The sequence below is a fragment of the Corticium candelabrum genome, chromosome 12 (assembly GCF_963422355.1).
Source record: "Corticium candelabrum chromosome 12, ooCorCand1.1, whole genome shotgun sequence".
NCBI classification, from domain to species: Eukaryota; Metazoa; Porifera; class Homoscleromorpha; order Homosclerophorida; family Plakinidae; genus Corticium; species Corticium candelabrum.
The window spans coordinates 7,595,292-7,613,482 of NC_085096.1; the positions used below are offsets into that span (position 1 = coordinate 7,595,292).

General features: G+C 40.8%; 1 protein-coding gene across 1 annotated transcript in view; it reads right to left on the reverse strand.

The window, feature by feature from the left end:
- Positions 1 to 1,613: 1,613 nt before the first annotated feature.
- The window catches only part of LOC134187760 (tyrosine-protein kinase Fer-like), a 33,648-nt gene continuing 17,070 nt past the window's right edge, over positions 1,614 to 18,191 (reverse strand). Inside the window, exons 9-15 of the mRNA XM_062655910.1 lie at positions 14,841 to 15,051; positions 12,038 to 12,165; positions 11,728 to 11,910; positions 8,526 to 8,670; positions 3,611 to 3,952; positions 2,145 to 2,329; positions 1,614 to 2,088 (exon numbers count right to left, since the gene is read on the reverse strand). Of these exons, the coding sequence (XP_062511894.1) occupies positions 1,810 to 2,088; positions 2,145 to 2,329; positions 3,611 to 3,952; positions 8,526 to 8,670; positions 11,728 to 11,910; positions 12,038 to 12,165; positions 14,841 to 15,051 (1,473 nt within the window). The 3' untranslated portion in view covers positions 1,614 to 1,809. The remainder of the gene's footprint in view (positions 2,089 to 2,144; positions 2,330 to 3,610; positions 3,953 to 8,525; positions 8,671 to 11,727; positions 11,911 to 12,037; positions 12,166 to 14,840; positions 15,052 to 18,191) is intronic.

Consider the following 18,191-nt stretch of genomic DNA (forward strand, 5'->3'; position numbering starts at 1 on the left):
ATCGCTCGTGTAATCTCGACATATGGTTGTTGGAGCTCGTCCGCTAGTATAAGCGGAGGCACGCAGGACGTTCCGATGTTGATTACTGATCATGACTTTCGAGTGTACCTTCAAGGTCATAGAGAACGGAGAGTACGCGAACAGAGATCGAATAGGTGAACCTGCGACAAAGCGCCGCACCGAAGTGATTTTACCGTTTGATGATAAGACTGCCTGTCCTGTCTCAGCCATCTGTATAAACAAGTGTTGAGATGCTTGGGTGTTTTTAGTGACGTGCACGTGGTGGATGCTTGCAAGGTGCTTGCCAGTGGACTTGTGCAGCAACTGTCTGGTGTTGTAACGTTTCGATTGGAGTACGTACCTGTGCCTCGTTGTTGAGGCTAAAATAAATCGTTGGGTGCTCTAGAAACACACGCCTAGGTAAGTTTCCTGTTTTGCAGTGCGTTTGGAAGCACATTGCTTACTCTACTGTACAACCAAAGTACCCGGAACTGGAAAGGGGTCAATTTCTCGGCTCCTAGGGTTCAGCACTGTAGTGCTCTCTTTCATTAATTAATGACAGTAATTGGTTAGTGAGAAAACAATCACGGTCTAGCTGGTCTAGAGCAAGAGAACAATTGCATAGCAGCCGAGGGTTTAGCACTTTAGTGCTTCCTCATTACAGAGCAGTACTTTACAGTACCAATATGCCATTGTACACCAAAAGCTGTATACTACCGTAGTGATTTCTTACTAAGTCACACAAGGTCATTGAGATCATCCGGCTCGTCATTGAAATCGACGAAAATGACGATTGTAAATGTGACCTTACTTTTTGTAGTCGATCGACTAATTACTATATATTGGATTGCCCGCCGTTGAGTCTAGCTTCCTCGGAGCTCACCATGGATCCGCCCCCACCTCTCACTTCGAGTGTGGAGAGATACCGGTGTGGTACACTCTTCTGCGAGCTCCAAAGCGGCAGCTGTTGCATCTTCCGTATTATCGACAAAAATAAATGAAAGAAGCTTCATGCCTATAATTTCTCACTTCACCAACAATCCCCGAGTTCCAAGACTGGCTTGAGCCTGCGCCACTGTAGATTGTTTTCAGCGACGTCTCAGCAAACATGCATACCTACATTTGATATAGCAGTAGTCTTTCCGTACAACACTATGCAAATTTTCGTCATGATTTAATTAATATCTGTCTAACAAGCGTAATTATCCTTTGGTTTAGCATACATGTACGAAAGCATACGTATGATGCACAGAGGGAGATGAGTCGCGTGCGAATGCAAACTCTAATCTACCATACAGGTATGCAGTGTCGTAGGAAGCTGCGAGCAGGAGACTCGCTGTGAACGCCATGGGTTAACAGAATTTTCTGGAAAGTCCTAAAAGCTTTACTAATGATAGCCCACTACAGATATATATATATATATATATATATATATATATATATATATATATATATATATATATATCTGTAGACTCCGGACACCCGCAGCCTCGCTTCTCCAGACCACACTATAAAGTTCTGTGGTAGACAAACTTGCTTCACTGAGCGAGGGGCCTTCATCCCCAGTCCCCCTGCTTCCTGCACCAGAGGTATGATACAGACACTTACAAATATCCTCGACAAACATATCTCGTCTATTTGATTGAGTGCACTCTACACGTAGTTAATCTAAACGCGGTGTCTTTCATGATATCTGAATACTAAGAGTACCAAAAACCGACCGATTAAGCAGCATAACCTTCAATTCTACTGCAGTCGCGGGGCATTGAAACCAAAAAGTACAGCACAGTTATTACAATTACAAACCTGTCATTTCATTGTTGTAACAATAACTCTCAGCATTTTGTGAACAGCAGCAAAATTTGGTCTGCTCTCCGCCTCATACTCCCAACACTTAAGCATTACTTCATAAACTTCCGTCGGTGTTCCTTCAGGCGCTGGCATGCGGTAGCCAAGTTCGACACGTTCACGACACTCCCTATTGTTAATTCCCGGGTATGGAGGAGAGCCACAAGAAAAAGACTCCCAAAGGAGAACACCAAAACTCCAAACATCACAGAATGATGTATACGTGCCATAGTTTAAGGCCTATAAAACAGAATAAAAGGTCACTACAAGAAGTTCCCAGAAACTAAAGATGTCACCTCAGGTGCAGTCCACTTAATCGGAATTTGCTTCATTCCTGATGATACCGTATAAATTCCATCATCCTCTTCACGACTCATTCCAAAGTCTGATATCTTCAGGACAATGTTATCATCACCTATCAAACAATTGCGTGCTGCCAAATCTCGATGAATACAATTCTTGCCCTCCAAATATTCCATTCCTATATCACCACAAAATCGATTTAGTACATATAACAGATCAACGTCTTAACCAAAACACATTCCAGTCACAGTAGATATATTTCTCAAACCCAATTCATTTTACAAAGCACATGTAATGAGATGACAAATACCATTATTTGCCATTTCAAATATTTCAAATTTACTCTGTCAAATCAATTTGGCATTGGCTCAATCATATAAAAATGTTCACTATAGCACTGCAAAGTGAAACGGGCAACTCTGCTTACCAAAATTTAATTTCACAATCCTGCTGATCACTACAGTACGTAAAACATGACCTATGCCACACAATGACTAGACATCGAACTAGCACATTACCTGATTCATCAGCACATAAAAACTTGCGTGAACAACACTCACTTATACTGTATTCCATTATTCCCAAAGTGTAATTTCCCAAACTGTTCTAATCTCTACATGCATGACGGGTATTCCAGACACAAGTAGTAAGTTTATGAGCTACTTGTGGTGTTCCTGCTAAGGCGTTGAAACCTGAAGGTGACAATCAGACGGCTGTACAAACAATATTATAGAACAAAACAGATTGGTGGTTTCATTTACAGAATCTAATATCCAGAACATCCTTTTAGCAGTTAGGGAAAGTGAATGTTCTGATGCGTTGATCCAAGGACTACTAGTCTTGTACCATGTTTTTCCAAGTTCAGATTGTGCGTGCGTTGTCAATACACCATTACAAACTACAGAGCGACAAAAGAGCCTCCTCAACTTTGTCTATTACGTAAACGAGAAATCCCTAACATAATCCACATTCAGTCATCAGTTTTCTCCCTTATAAGACAGCAGCAGTAGAGCAGGGCTCACGTCAGCTGTTCTTTGTGCCACTCTAGAGACATCGCATTGCATTTAACAATTTCTGCACGTTAAATATTCTTAAACACCTGAAATACTACCCATAATTTGCAAAGTACAACAGTACATTGAAATTAAAATATCTGATAATTCAAATGCTAACCAAATAACTATTACATGCACCTGTTCCTACCACACAACTGACAGTAACCATAAAACTTGTGATTGCCCATGAAGTATCAACGAACAATGTCAAAACTGAATACAACAACACCCATAACATGTGTGTAATCAGGAAGGTGATAATTCACTTCTAGTACCACAGAAATAACTACAGAAACTTTCTAAATTAAAGACAATGCATACAAACAGTGCACAGAGACATAAACTGCAACACAAGACTTAAATAATTGTATGCATAAATGATAATCAATTAAGTTAATGTCTACCTGCAGCTGCCTGTCTTCCAAACTCCGTCAGCTGCTTTGGAGAGCAGCCATTTCCTTTCTTCCTCAGAAAAGAAAGAAAATCTCCTCCCAACATCAGTTCCATGACAATGTAAATTGGCTCCTTTTCAGAGCATATTCCAATAAGTTTGACAATATTGGGATGGTCGTACTGAGCAAGTATTTGAGCTTCTTTCAAAAACTTTTCAGCATCCCCAAAGTTTTCTGAGCGACAGGTCTTAACGGCAACATCTTGATTGCTATGCTTCATTTTGGCTCTATAAACATCTCCAAAGTTTCCCTTGCCTAGACGAGCCCCCATAACAATGCTGTCATGTGACAATCCTACAACAACATTTCTTATCAGATCATACAACATACCAATACAATCTAAAAACAAACACTATATTATTGATATCATGTAATCAGCTAATACCCAACACAGGGCATAATTTACTTTTTCTTTTTTTTGCGTAGCGGTATTGCTACACAAATTGCAAACTGAGTAGCAGTAATGCAAAATTGCATCCCAACCATATGTTTGCAAAACAAAGCAATTATTTAATTAATTAAATACCCAGGCAGTTCATGCTTTTCTAGTCTACAGGCGCAAGTTCATAGTCAGTGCCAAACTGTGAATAGTAATGATATTATTAAATTTGTTATTATAACACAATTCCCTTTAGCTAAATGGAAACAAAGTTACTTGAATAGTAGCAAGTGGCACCCTGCCCATGCAAATTTTAGAAACAAAATATGCTATTCATTAACTTTTGGGTTTTTTAACCATATGGCTGAACGTGTGGCCTCCTTGGAGTGCTGAAAAACCGTTGGACTGCAAGTGTAGGGTCAAACTGTGCCAATGGCGGACCATCAACACTAATCCTCATCAAGTGATCTAAGGTATCTTTACTAAGACTTGACTGCCAGTCACTCTTTATCCTCCTCATAGCACTGAAACCACGCTCCACTATGGCATTGCTGACTGGAAACACCAGCAGTATGCACACCAATTGCACAAAGTTTGGAAATTTCTCTTTGTACTGGGACAGAAGCAGTGACCATACAGTATTTTTTGGATGGTGTCGCAAGTTATCGATCCAGTACATCTTGAAGAAGGTCCAGTCTGTCATTACCCCATCCAGCAATACGTTGTTCTTTAGTAGAAGACGATGGAAGTGCTCTACAGCAAGAGACGATGGAAGTGCTCTACAGCAAGAGATGATGGAAGTGCTCTACAGCAAGAGACGATGGAAGTGCTCTACAGCAAGAGACACATCAGCTACACCAAAGGCTGCAAGATCATCTCGGTCAGTCGACCACAGATTAGTGTCAAGGAGACAAACTGCTTTAAAAAATCCCTGTTGTAAATCATCAAAACGATTGTGAATGCATTTCCCAATAGCTTCGGCGTAAAGTGATCTCGACATCATAAATGCACTAGGTACGTTTGGCTGTACGCCTGACAGCTTTACGTTTTGAAAATGCAGCTGGTCATCTTTCTCTGCAGCTGCAGTAAACTGCGACAGCTCTGATGGCACTTCAGGGTTGTCAGTCTTCAAATTTCAAGGATAAGATGAACCGAGTCTAAGTTAGCAATGGTGAAAGGCAAGTCAGCGGAATGACCTTGCAAATGACATGACAATGTAGCTAGAGGGTTGAATTGCCACTTTTCCTGTGTTTTTGTGACAGTTCTGTTTGTGTTGACCTTTACATTGGAAAGGTCCCATGCAACTACACATTGCACGATTGTTTGTTATTTTAGTAGGTAGTGACCTTCTACATTAACTACCCTGTAAAAGTGCAAGTACATTGACTACACTGTTACTTACTTTTGTTCCTTTTTACCTTGTTACATAGTAACAATGGAAGTCTCAATAGCTATCTTGTTTCAAGTTTCAGTTGCCATCCCCTGCTAATGAGGTGATAGTTTCAGCAGATGTTTGCTAATGTGCTTTAGTTTCATGTATTGCACAGCATGACCACTCAAGTACAGATGGTTCATAATTGAATAAAGATATAATAGTATATTATATATAGTATCTTCTCACCACTTTGCTATGCAAGGGTGCACCATTATGAGGTCTGTAGTTAGACTCCTACTGTACTTGGATGGACATTCTGATTCCGCATCCCAGTTTGTGTGACATGTAGCTGACTTTGTTTCCCAACACACAAAAATTGATTCGCAAACTGCGATGCCATACCGGATAAATTATGCCCTGCAACATGTTCCTGCGTATACCTAAACACCACATGTCGCAGTCTGGTAACTAACTAGCATACTACAGTATGGCTAGAAACAAGGATAGGATGTCTATGCCTACATTGAGGAAGTAATAATAGCCAAGATTCCATATGAAGCTGTACATATTCTCTGACACAAATAAACTAGAAAAACATTTACACCTTATAGTTGATGCCCATAAGCACGCCACCAACTAGCCTACTTCCAGACCAGAGAGCGCGCCAAGCGGGGGGGGGGGGAACTCTAGTCTGGACCAAGTCGATACCAAAATGATTTCGGAAATAGCCCTTCTAAAGGCCTGTCCACACTAGACCAGAATGGATCGCGATCCGATCCCGATCGGATCGGGATCCGATTGGGATAGCGAGCGTCCACACTGCACTTTGAAAACGATACCTCCGCCTCATTTCGCTATCACGTGACTGATGACCGATGTGTATGTGTGGTTTCTTTGCTTGTAGAAAGCGTTGATACAGCAACGTAAGGTGAGCGAGAACAAAGACGAGTGAGGAGTGTTAGATGTTCCGACTACACGCGTAGCGTACATGAAGGTAACGCCCACTATTTCTAATTGGATTCAACCGATCGCGATCGAATCCACCTCGCGATGTGGATCGGACGGATCGCGATCGAGTTGCAAGTGTGGACAGCGTTGCGGTTGGATCGCGATCGGATCGCGATCCAGTTGCCAGTGTGGACAGGCCTTAAGCCAATCAGCTTCTACAACCCCAATCTCGGTTGTAAATTCTGATTGGCTTAGCAATAATTGGTTATGCTAAGTGCACTAGCACTGATTGCGCGTGTGTGAAGTCCTCATGGGCGGCTAAGTGCACACCAGAACAATGACTAAACTCTGCATGCCAGAACAATGATTAGACTCTGCACACACACATCTTAGTTTTAGTTTCAGCTTTATCTCTTCCATATTTTCAAGCTTGTGGTGACAGAACATGCACCGCAGCGTCGCCAGACCATCACCTTTGACAACTGGTCGAGCGGTAGTCTCGCTAGTCGAGCAGTTAGACTAGATAGTGGTCTGCCGAAGAATCAAAGAGTCCTCGTTTCATGCCGTCTACCAAGATATCGCCGCAAACACAGCAGACGTCTCTTCTTTGTTGGTGAGATCTCATGGCATTTACGAATGATATGTTGATCTAGGTACAACGATCCTACGGGGTAGACACCATTTAGCTGTTACACACCATTTAGCATAGCTATTGATAAATACTTCCAAAATCATTTTAGTATGGACTTGGTCCAGACTAGAGTTAGCGCGCTTCACGCGCTCTCTGGTCTGGAAATTCGAGGCTAGCCACCAACATTAGACCAATATCACTCACAACAGTGTAACTTGTTTACTAGACCTAGAATAGCCTGTTCCTACTACTGTATAACCAACGTTTAATAGAATAAATCAAAATTTATGCAACACACCTTTATCTACACAAATTCAATTAATATCAGTACAACTAGAATATCAGCCATACTACTGTCCACATCTTTTTTTACCCACAGTGCACAAACGCTGCTACAGATGAAGGTACGCTTGTAACGATGAACAGAAAAGAAAACAATTTGGTCTCTGTACTCTTGAAACAGAGTGACTTGATAAATGACAGCATATGCATATGCACAAGAAATCATCTGTGGGCAATCACATAGCTGTTGTAATCATAGTTACCAGCTGAATCCGTGAAGTAGTTCATTACTTTCCCATAGCTTGCTGAACTGCAAGATGACAAGCAGCCTTTTTTCTCAAAGATACCACTGCTAAGTCCTCTGATGTCTCTACTTTGTACTTCCTTAATTAATTAAGTACAGCTCCCCTGGAATACGGATCTGCTGTACTCAAACAAAAGGTGACTAATTCAACACATCAAGCTAGACTATGTTGTATGCCAGACACGCTAACCCTAATGCAAACACTTGCCTTCATTTCACCACTAAAAGACAGACTCCTTGTGCAAAATGTCATGCACATATTTCACTACCAATAAACGTTTTTCCCAAAAATACTGAAACTTTGGTATGTTCTGTTTTAATGTGATATTGTGTACACATAAATACAGAAAAGAGGTACTCTTGTCTCTTACACTCACACGATTGCACTGATGCCTTACTAAGACGTGCAATTTCAAAACAGATAACCTTATTCATGCCTGCATGACTGCACCCAGTGGTTGATTAAGATCAAGACAAAAGTATCAAGTAAGTCCTTGCTAAAATCCCCAGCTAAGGAAGCTAAGCATGCGAAATTTGCAGTTACACAAGTGCCATACAGATGACTGCCAATTAACACCAAGAAAAGCTCTAAAGTGTAAAACTGTTAAGACGGTCAAACTAGGGAATAAAGACGTGCTCGAATCTTAGGGTAATACTAGCACAGGTAAGATACAAATATCATACCAAGTTTTGATACTTCAAAGGCATAAACACGACTGTACAGGTAAAATCTGTTCCTTCACGCCTTTGGCCACACCTTCCCAAGCAGATGAAAAACAGTAACTGTGCATAAATTTTTAAGCATGTGTACCTCAAACTTTTAGACTAACACACAAAAGAAAACCCCTTTATGTAATAATTCATTAAAATCATTGAGTCATCAATAATTCATCAAAATCATTGAGTCAAAACAGCCACTATAAACGTTGTGTTGTAACCAGTCTGTACCTTTTGAGCCTGCTTGTAGTTTTCTTAAAATAGCTTTCTTGATAACTACACCACTCTTCTTTGTAACGGCTGTCCCTGTTTTAACATGATGTGTCAGCAGCTCAGCTACAGTCACAAATGCCTTATCTTCAAACAGAAAACATCCCTACCAACAAGAAAAAAGACAAACTTGCATTAAAGCACATTCATGTATGCTTTCACACACAAGACAAACAGAAGCAATATTTGACTGCTGCCAAACAAAACAGCAATTCAAACAAGCAACACTACCATATTTTTAGCATACTACAACACAAGAAAGAGTAATTCAGATATCCAACTAATGGAAACAGCAATGTGCGATTTGCCCAGAAGAGATACTATTGACCAGATTCAATTAGTGAGACAAATTGTGGAAAGACCGTTGAGCATAACTCTGGTGTATACGTCTGCTTTGTTGACCTGTCATATGTTTTCAATTCAATTCCTAGACATGCCCTCCTTCAGCTGTTGTGGAGAATATAAAGTACAGGAAGAAGTTAAAGGTGCCCGCTCACGATTCACCTCGTACGTGCAGACACACCCACGTAAACTTGAAACATGCCACGATGTCAAGTTTTGTCACAACAAAGCAGAGCACGCAAACATCTTATGGTATCATGTTCTATGACATACAGTCTTTATTCCTAGTTTCGCTCCTCATACTTGACATTTCGAGAAAGCTAACAACAAGTGTGTTAGGTTCTATATCCACACATTTACCATTTACCATCTTGAATAGCTTGCTGTTGACTGATAAAGTGCTTTCTCGATTGTTTTCTTGTTGCACATGACCCGGAAATGGATGCAAACAAGAGCAATTGTGATAGTATATGGAGAGGCGCCGGACACCACCGACAACAAAGTTCTTGCATCTATCGTGCATGATAGCTACTAGCCTCAATGTTCCAGACCCATTTTCGGATCGCGTGCAACAAGAAAAAGATCGAGAAATCACTTTGTTGTTCAACAGCAAGCTATTTCAAACTGGTAAAATAGTAAATGTGTGGATAAAGGCACGATTTCAAGTTAGCGTGTCTGTGCGTGAACGTGAACTCGTGAGCCAACACCGTTAACTATTTACATCTGATAACAAGACAATAATCTGGGATGCGTTTGATTGACCTCCTCCAGAACAGGAAGAAACAAGGTTATCTTTCAGATGCATTCAATTGATCACACTGATTGCTCCTGGAAGACTCTTCCAGCCTCTTCTACTTCTTCCAGCTCCTGTCTAAAAGTTTCAGACACGAATGCGCAGGTGGTATGGCTCTTCCAGTGATGAAAAGGCATTTAATTCACTCCAATCTCCCAGTCTCTTCCAACTGCCTTTCAAAGTCTTGCAGACTCTTCTGGAAGAGGTCAATTAAACACACCCTTGGCCAGTGACTTGTGAAAACATCAGATGGCTCACCACCTTTCGCCTGAGATGTACTGGAACAATTGTTGAAGTTTCAAAAGACAGAAGGTCACACATAAAGACAATATCATTGCTGCTACAGAAGACCCAACAGACACTGAATAAAGTCAAAGACTGCATAAAAGATTCGCCAATAACCATTCTAAAAAATTGTTGCACAGCAGACTTAAAATAAGTCAAACACACGACACCCTACAGCACTGGGTTGATACTATGTACAGGGACTCCAGATTACTAAACTTGCTGGTGACATCGGCTCATGACTGTCATGTCTGCTTAGTTTCTGCATTCTGCAAAGCCTACACCCTGTGGGAATCAGGCCGCCGAATGGTGTGTGTGTGTGTGTGTGTGTGTGTGTGTGTGTGTGTGTGTGTGTGTGTGTGTGTGTGTGTGTGTGTGTGTGTGTGTGTCTGCTATATATAACTTAGTTGATTAGAGAGTATCCAATAGAGTGTGTACATCCAGGCCGTTGCAAAATTGCACATCTAAGTCACAGTAATGGCGAGCTATGGCATAATTTCCTTGGGTAAGAAACTCACACATAATTGCCTCTCTCGACTCAAGAGTATAAACGAGTACCTGGTCTTTGACTGGGGGACTAAGCGACAATCGGCTATGACATGACATCAGCCACTGGGGTCTAGGTGAGACTTCGGGTGCTCACACCTCAGTTGGCTTCACAAGCTGGTGCTCCTGTGAGTACATGGCACAGCTCCAGGAGATCGCTAGCGCAGGCCCAGAGTTCTCCTACGTAGCGCAAAGGAGCCTAACAGTTAGCTGGGTGTGTGACCAGTATCTGGCAGTTCTTAACATTTAGTTTAGTTTTGTGTGTGTGTGTGTGTGTGTGTGTGTGTGTGTGTGTGTGTGTGTGTGTGTGTGTGTGTGTGTGTGTGTGTGTGTGTGTGTGTGTGTGTGTGTGTGTGTGTGTGTGTCACTAAACTTTGACAACAATACTATAAACTGAGCAAATGTCATAAGTCATGATCCTGACCTCTAATAACAAGAACGAAGGAAACACTTAACTTACCGTTAGCACAAGTCACTAGGAAGCACACATCAACATGTGCAAAAATGCTTCTTGTCAAATACCTCCACTATCGCAATACAGCATTATCTGTATTTTGAATCTTACAGGAACACTACCGAGAACTGCGCAGCTTTAGTGCAGCGTAGTGTGCAGCTGAAATAGCGAGGTCCGGTGATCGAGGGAGTTTGAGGAAAATGTTCCTGCGTAGGGATGAGTGCCTTGTAAACTGTTAAGAACACGATCAATGACAGCATCCATTGCTTTTAATACCAAAGAATCTCACAAAATGTCTATTCTCTTGAATGTTGGCGGATGGAAATAAATCGCACGAAAAGGTCAGTCTCTAGACAGTCTGAAAGTAGCATGATGGTTTCCACCATTCTTGGAGTGATAGAAACAACAGAAAGACCATTTCCAGGAACATAATTAAGTCAGTAAGGCTCACATGACCTGATGGCACGCAAAAAAACAGTTCACTTGGCAAACAAAGTTCATGAAACCTCTTAACATACATCTATCGGGTTTGCTCTGAGATAGCGCCCGGATACCCACCTTGGTTAGTATGGATTTACCATTAGCGAGCGAAGGTGGAGCCAGCAACCTATTGCATGTCTCCGGAATGCTCCTTTAAGATGCCAGTTGAGGACAAATTAAACTGTCAACCTCCCTCCAAGCCCGACATTTAACTAGCAATCCATACACAAACTGTAAATAAGAACTTCAGAATTTCCACCAACCTCATCATCTGTCTGTATGATGAAATGTTTTGGTTGCAAAAGCCACTTGGTTGTCAGCACATACCCTCTTTGCCCACTTGTACGAACAAGATAGTCTCCATCTCTAGCACACAAAGCCTCTGCTTCTTTTCGACCCATCTTGTCATGAAACCACTCTTCTTCTTGAATTGCCCGTTCAGGAGGCTATATGCAACACATTCGTTAGAAAAACAACACTAATTTAAGTACAACAAGCAAATGTACATTCCCATTAAAGTGCATTATATCAAATCACAAAATAAGCAAGCTGCTAGAAACATAAGCCTCCCACCTGCTCATAAGAGTCAGAACTGTCATCGCCTTTACTATTTCCTTGTAATGTTGCAGAAGAATCTGCTACTGGCTCTTCTTGAAGATCCTTTTTGGCACTTTTCCCCATCAGTTTCTTCAGTCTTGCTCCTACATAAGAGATAATATTATGTCGCAAAGATAACTTAACCTGCCTACTACAATTTACAAGTGCATAACTCACATAAAGTGCAATGCAACCATGCAACACTCCAATTCAAAGACTAGTAAGTCTGGATGGTAAAGAACATATTTTTTACAAAGTCTCTGTGCAGAACCATATCATGTGAGCTGTTTCGATGAACGCAATCATAAAGACACTGTTGATATGGAAATGAACTGAAAGTGGTCACTGTTGGTCCATTGCAAATAACTTTAAACGTAAACATTGAATATACATTATTACAAAGCTGTTCTTGATTACTACAACATATGCACTGTTACATAAAACATTAACTACTAAAGATCGAATTAATTAAGGGGGAAGGCACACCTTAGTGTATCTATTCACAACTTATTGACAATATTGTTTACAGGTGCAGTAACACCGGTGATGTACGTTCACACAGAACTGAACTAATATGACAACCAGTCAAGTCTCTCCATATCTCTGTACCACTACAGTTTGACTGGTTTTAATTTGGTACATTTGTGTAAAAAGAACGTCAAATGATTCATATCAGCTTTTACACAACTAGCAGGAAGTAGCCTCATAGTTGGAGAAAGCACTTTGGAGCCTTAAAAAATGTAGTTACATACAAAATGAAGAGACTCTGTCTTACGTTTTTATTAACCTAATCCAAAAGTGTGCTGAATATGGTATGACCTCAGTTACATCATCAAATATTTATGCAAATATGCCTTCTCAAAGACATTGTCACAAGCTGACGTTTAGATGTGAACGTCTCCCATCCCATGTTACTGTTCGTTCTATTTTACTTCTGTGAGCACAGTAAATTTTTCATGCCGAATTGTTGTCATTTGGTCGTTTGATCTCATACAAAAACAGAGCAACATATGGCTGTCAGCTTTATATGTACTGTACATATTATATAAACTCTATTGTAAAGATCTGGTGTTCGGGCTCGTGTTGTGTGATATTTTGATATATCATCAGCTGACAATATCTTCTGATTATATCGCCTTCGCTGTAGGTGATAATCATATATATCGGTTGCACGGTTTATTAAGGTCCGGACACCGAAGCTCATTCTTCTGATATCGTATGCATGTGGTCATCCACAGGCCACGTGTAAGGAACATGGCCTCAGCAGAGTATGTCTGACCTACTTGCAAAGCCAAACATCAGCTCTGCTGTTTGGAAGTATTTTGGGCTTGAAGATGATGGCAATAACAAATCAAAGTCTACAATGGCAGCAATATGCCAAACTTGTCGAAAATGAGTGCCGTCAAAGACTGGTTCAACAAGCAATCTATTCAATCATCTTCACAAGCACCATCCATGGGACTACAACAAAGTCAAAGACTGAAAGTGGGACCAAGAAAGCAGGAAAATAGAACAGACATGGTTCAGCCCACTCTGGCAAAAAGTTTGCAGCTACCAGTCTATATAGCCGCACAGTAAGAGGTGGAAGACACTGACGAATGAAGTAACATTGTCTTGCAAAGGATATGCTTCCAGTACAGTTGTTGGAAAGGCAGGCTTCACACGGATGTTGTAAGCATTTGACTCATGCTACAAGTTGCCAACTCGTCATTTCTTTCTGAACAAGCCATTCCAGCCCTTAGTTTACAGTTCAACTACTGACAGATGGTCTAGTGAGACCATACAACCCTACTTAAGTTTCACAGTTCATTACATAGATGAGGAGTGGAAGTTGGTGTTTTTCTGTGTGTTGTTGTAATAACATGGTCACGGCTGAAAGTAGAGTTGTATCAAGTTTAGTAGATAATAATGTCAAGTTTCAAAATGGTGATATAACGCGACATTTTGCCAGAATAAATATCGCGATTCACTATGATGGATATCGAACAACACTGGTCGGATTTGTTGTTTTCTTACTTTTAAGGAAACATTGTGTAACTTATCTTAGACAAATAATCTTGAATATCCATTCCTTAACTTAACTGGTTCTGACAGCATAAACAAGAAGTAAGCACAGCCCTTTGCACTAAAGTGTACACTGAATAAAAAACGAGAGCTTTGAGAAACTAGTTGACCGTGCCTCATCAACAAAATAAATAAAATACAAAAAACTACAGTCGCATGTCACTTATCTGACCCCCTTGGGACCGAACCCCTGTTGGATAAGTGGAAATGTTGGATAAGTGAACTGTTACAAACACAACTATTGTTCATATTATACGGCATTTTTCCACATTAGGTATACTGAACGTTGATGTAGAATGAATGTAGATGAATGTAAAGTGCAACGAGAAGAAGTGCTTGAAGTCACTCTCAAACTTGTTTCAACAACTGACATGCACGTGGATGTACATGTACGTGCACCTACACAGCTGATCAGCCACGCGACAAGCTTGACCTGTCAGTTATCCATGTCGGTTGTCGGGTAGCTTTAGAATAGCATTAGACTAATCCTGATTAGGAGCGGTGTAAATAGCCAAATTTAGTGCACAAACAAAGAAGTAATCATGATTAGGTCTGGGTGTGAACAAGCTCTCAGATGATTTGTATTCATATACAAGATAGCTCATTCAGTATATATATTACAATCAATCAGCCTGTAGAAACAAACCAACAATTTGTGTTTCATTAATCTGGCCTGAGTCTTGTTACACGGCAAAGCTCAGATGTACCAACTTACCTAACTTATGTCCCACTGATTTTGATCCTGGTCTTTGCAAGTCTGAGTAATTGCCTTCCCCCTTTGCCCCTCCATCGACTGATGACAGACCTACTTCAGTAGTAGGTGACAGACTTTGAGGGACTTCAGCGGACTGCACATTATCAGCAAACATAGGTGCATCATCCTCACCCAATGGTTCAAGAACATTCTTTATCAACTCATCTTGTGCCTACAGTACAACACAACTTTTATCAGTACCAGTTAAGACGCTACCTGCAATCAAAAGCAATTCAAACCTACATTCAATATAAACTTGATAAATTTTGACTGCATTAAGTTATTCATAAAAGACAAACATTGAAAAAAGTCTTCAGTTAAAGGGTTACAAGCAATTGAAAACAAACTCTAAAATGTTATCTGTGTTCACTGACAGATCCACCTTTACTACAGTAATCCTCAGATTTAACAACATTTCAATACCCACAAAACCTGTGTCATTAAATCTGACGTGTCGTTAAGCCCGAGGTACCCTTATATTGAATCACTAAATGCAGTTTTAAATTGTACTTTTCCTTTGTTCCTGATGTTTCCACTACTCAAGCTGATGTGTAAATCTAGCTTTTCATAACTCTTCACTTATGAATATTGAACAATGAAGTAGATTGAATGTGCAGTCAGCAAAGATTCTGCAATAAATTACAGCATAATCTTAATGTTTGCGCATACACAAGAGTCTCAAAACACATCCTGTATAGGTTTTATGCAATCTGAGACCAACAGTGCATTCTAGAAAGTCAAACTAAACTCATATCTGGGAAACTTAACAAATGAAGATATGTGTGACCAATGCCTAACTACATAAACCACCACAATATCATAAACAAAAAGCTCCAGTGTAAAAAGATAGCAGAAATCTATTAAAATGTGATGCTGGCAAGTGACGTTGCTGTCCTCTCTCTAGTCATTGTGAAGGCTGTCCTAAATGGCTCTGTAAACGTTTCTAATTAACAAATAATAATAACAACAAATATTACAGTTGGTTAGAACAAGTCAAGGCAGCGCTACAAAGTACACAAAGTCACATGAGCAAATCTGGAGAGATCTACCTACGATGTCATAAGCCAACCCGAGTGTTGCGACATTTAGCTATACATAAGAACCTCAGACAATGGCAATAACATCATATGAAAGTGCAGGTTTCACAGATTGTAAGCATTAATCTGTGCTTCAATCAAATTGCACCAAGGTCTCCATTAGAAACCGAAATAATTTAAGAGATTTTCAGGGTGTTGACTCCTGGCTCTTGACATCATATATCACGTGGTTTTAAATACCTCAATAGGGTAATAGGGTTAAAAGTATGTACTCGTTAAATCCAAAATCATTCAATTGAAAGAAGAAAACTTTTCTGCTGCAGTACATGCAAAACCATGAACTTAACAAAGAAGTGTCATCACTCCAAATCACAAGTCAAATCCAAGGTTCACTGTACAGTAAACTCTTCCTAAGCTACACCAAAGAGAATTTGAATGAGCCATGCACAGAAGTCCAAGGCCACTGTATGACATCAATCAAACCCACAGCTACAGCAATTCGAAGGATAGCTAACTGAAGTGAGTGCTAAATTTTCATTACAACTACAAAGTCTTTATACACAAAACATTAAGAGGGCTGCATTTATGTGGTTTGCTACAAGGCCCTGTACTTCACAAGAAATTGGAGACGACGCTGGTAAAGCACTCATGCGCACTTGTGTGTGTGTGTGTGTGTGTGTGTGTGTGTGTGTGTGTGTGTGTGTGTGTGTGTGTGTGTGTGTGTGTGTGTGTGTGTGTGTGTGTGTTGGGGCACATTGGATGTCATTTGGGCGACTGAATTAGTTCTGGTGGACTGTCAAAATCAACTTCTTGTGCCCCTGCCTGAAAGGAAGCCATACCATCTGCGACAACTACGTGGTATTGCCCTTTTAAGCATACCTGGTAAGGTGTTCGTCAAAGCGATCCTAAATCGGCTCAAGCCCAGAGCAGAACAACTTCTCTGTGAAAGCCAGTGTGGTTTCCGTCGCAGTAGAGGCTGTGCCGACCAACTTTTTTCTCTTCGGCTATTGATGGAGAGAGCACGACAATATCACCATTCCATCTATGTTTGTTTTATTGATCTAAAAAGGCATATGATTTGGTCAACCGCAATGCCCTTTAGCACATCCTTCATTATTCATATCAATTGCCTCCCAAGTTGCTGGGCTATTTGTGCCCTACACGAGAATTCCAGTGCTGTAGTAAAGGCTTATGCTTATGGGAAGGTATCGAACAAGTTCCCTGCCACCAACAGTGTCCGGCAAGGCTGTGTGTTGGCACATGCCTTATTCAATCTCTACTTTGACATTGCCTACCTTCATGATGCTGATCTTGTCGGGAATAGGAAGAGCTTGAGGTTTGAATCTGTGGTGACTGATCTGGAGTATGCCGATAATATGGCTCATCTCTCTGACAATTCGCTTGACCTCACCACAATGCTGCACTCTCTATCAAACTGTTGTAAGAAACTGGGTCTTGCTATTAGTTGCAAAAAAGACGAAAACCTTAGCAGTTCTACCATCTGAGTGCTCACACATTCAACTCCTGTACCAATCTACCTTGTGCCAGGAGACGAGCCTATTGAAGTGGTGTCTCATTTCCAGTACTTGAGCAGCATTATTGGGGATCTCAGTCAAGGAGCAGAAGCGTCAAACTATGATACGCAAGATGTCTAAACAGCAAAGAATCTCATCGATTCTCTTACAACATCGTCTCCGTTTCTTAAACATCTCTCAAGGATGTCCAATAATCTCTTACCCAAGCAGCTTCTTGTGCCTGCTCCTGTTGGTTGCAAGCACAATGTTTGTGGACAGAAGCATCATTGGAATGATGTTGTATCTGGTGACCTCAAACAGGGTAACTTGTTGGAATCCTGGAGGGAGAAAGCTGAAAAGTGTACTCTTGGTGCTCCGTCATCAAATGTAGTGCAGGGCATTTCAACAAGGAAGCAAAAACAAAGAGAAGAACCTGATGACAAACCACGATGGCAAGAATGACTCGTAAAACTGTGAGTCTTCTTCACTGTAACCACCCTGGCTGCTCATTTCAGGCATTTAACAAGGCAGGTTTGATTAGTCACCAATGTTGTCATTCTACAGCCTCAAGGATTCCATGTCAGTTTTGTCATCAGACTTTCAAACAACAAGGTCTCTATAATCACCGGCATTTTTGTCGAGACAGACCTCAAGGAGTGTAGACTTGATGTTTTTCTGGACTGCATCTCCTGTACTCTCATGGTAATCATGGAGCACAAGCAGCAAATGGACGGATGAATGGAATGGAATGGTGTGTGTGT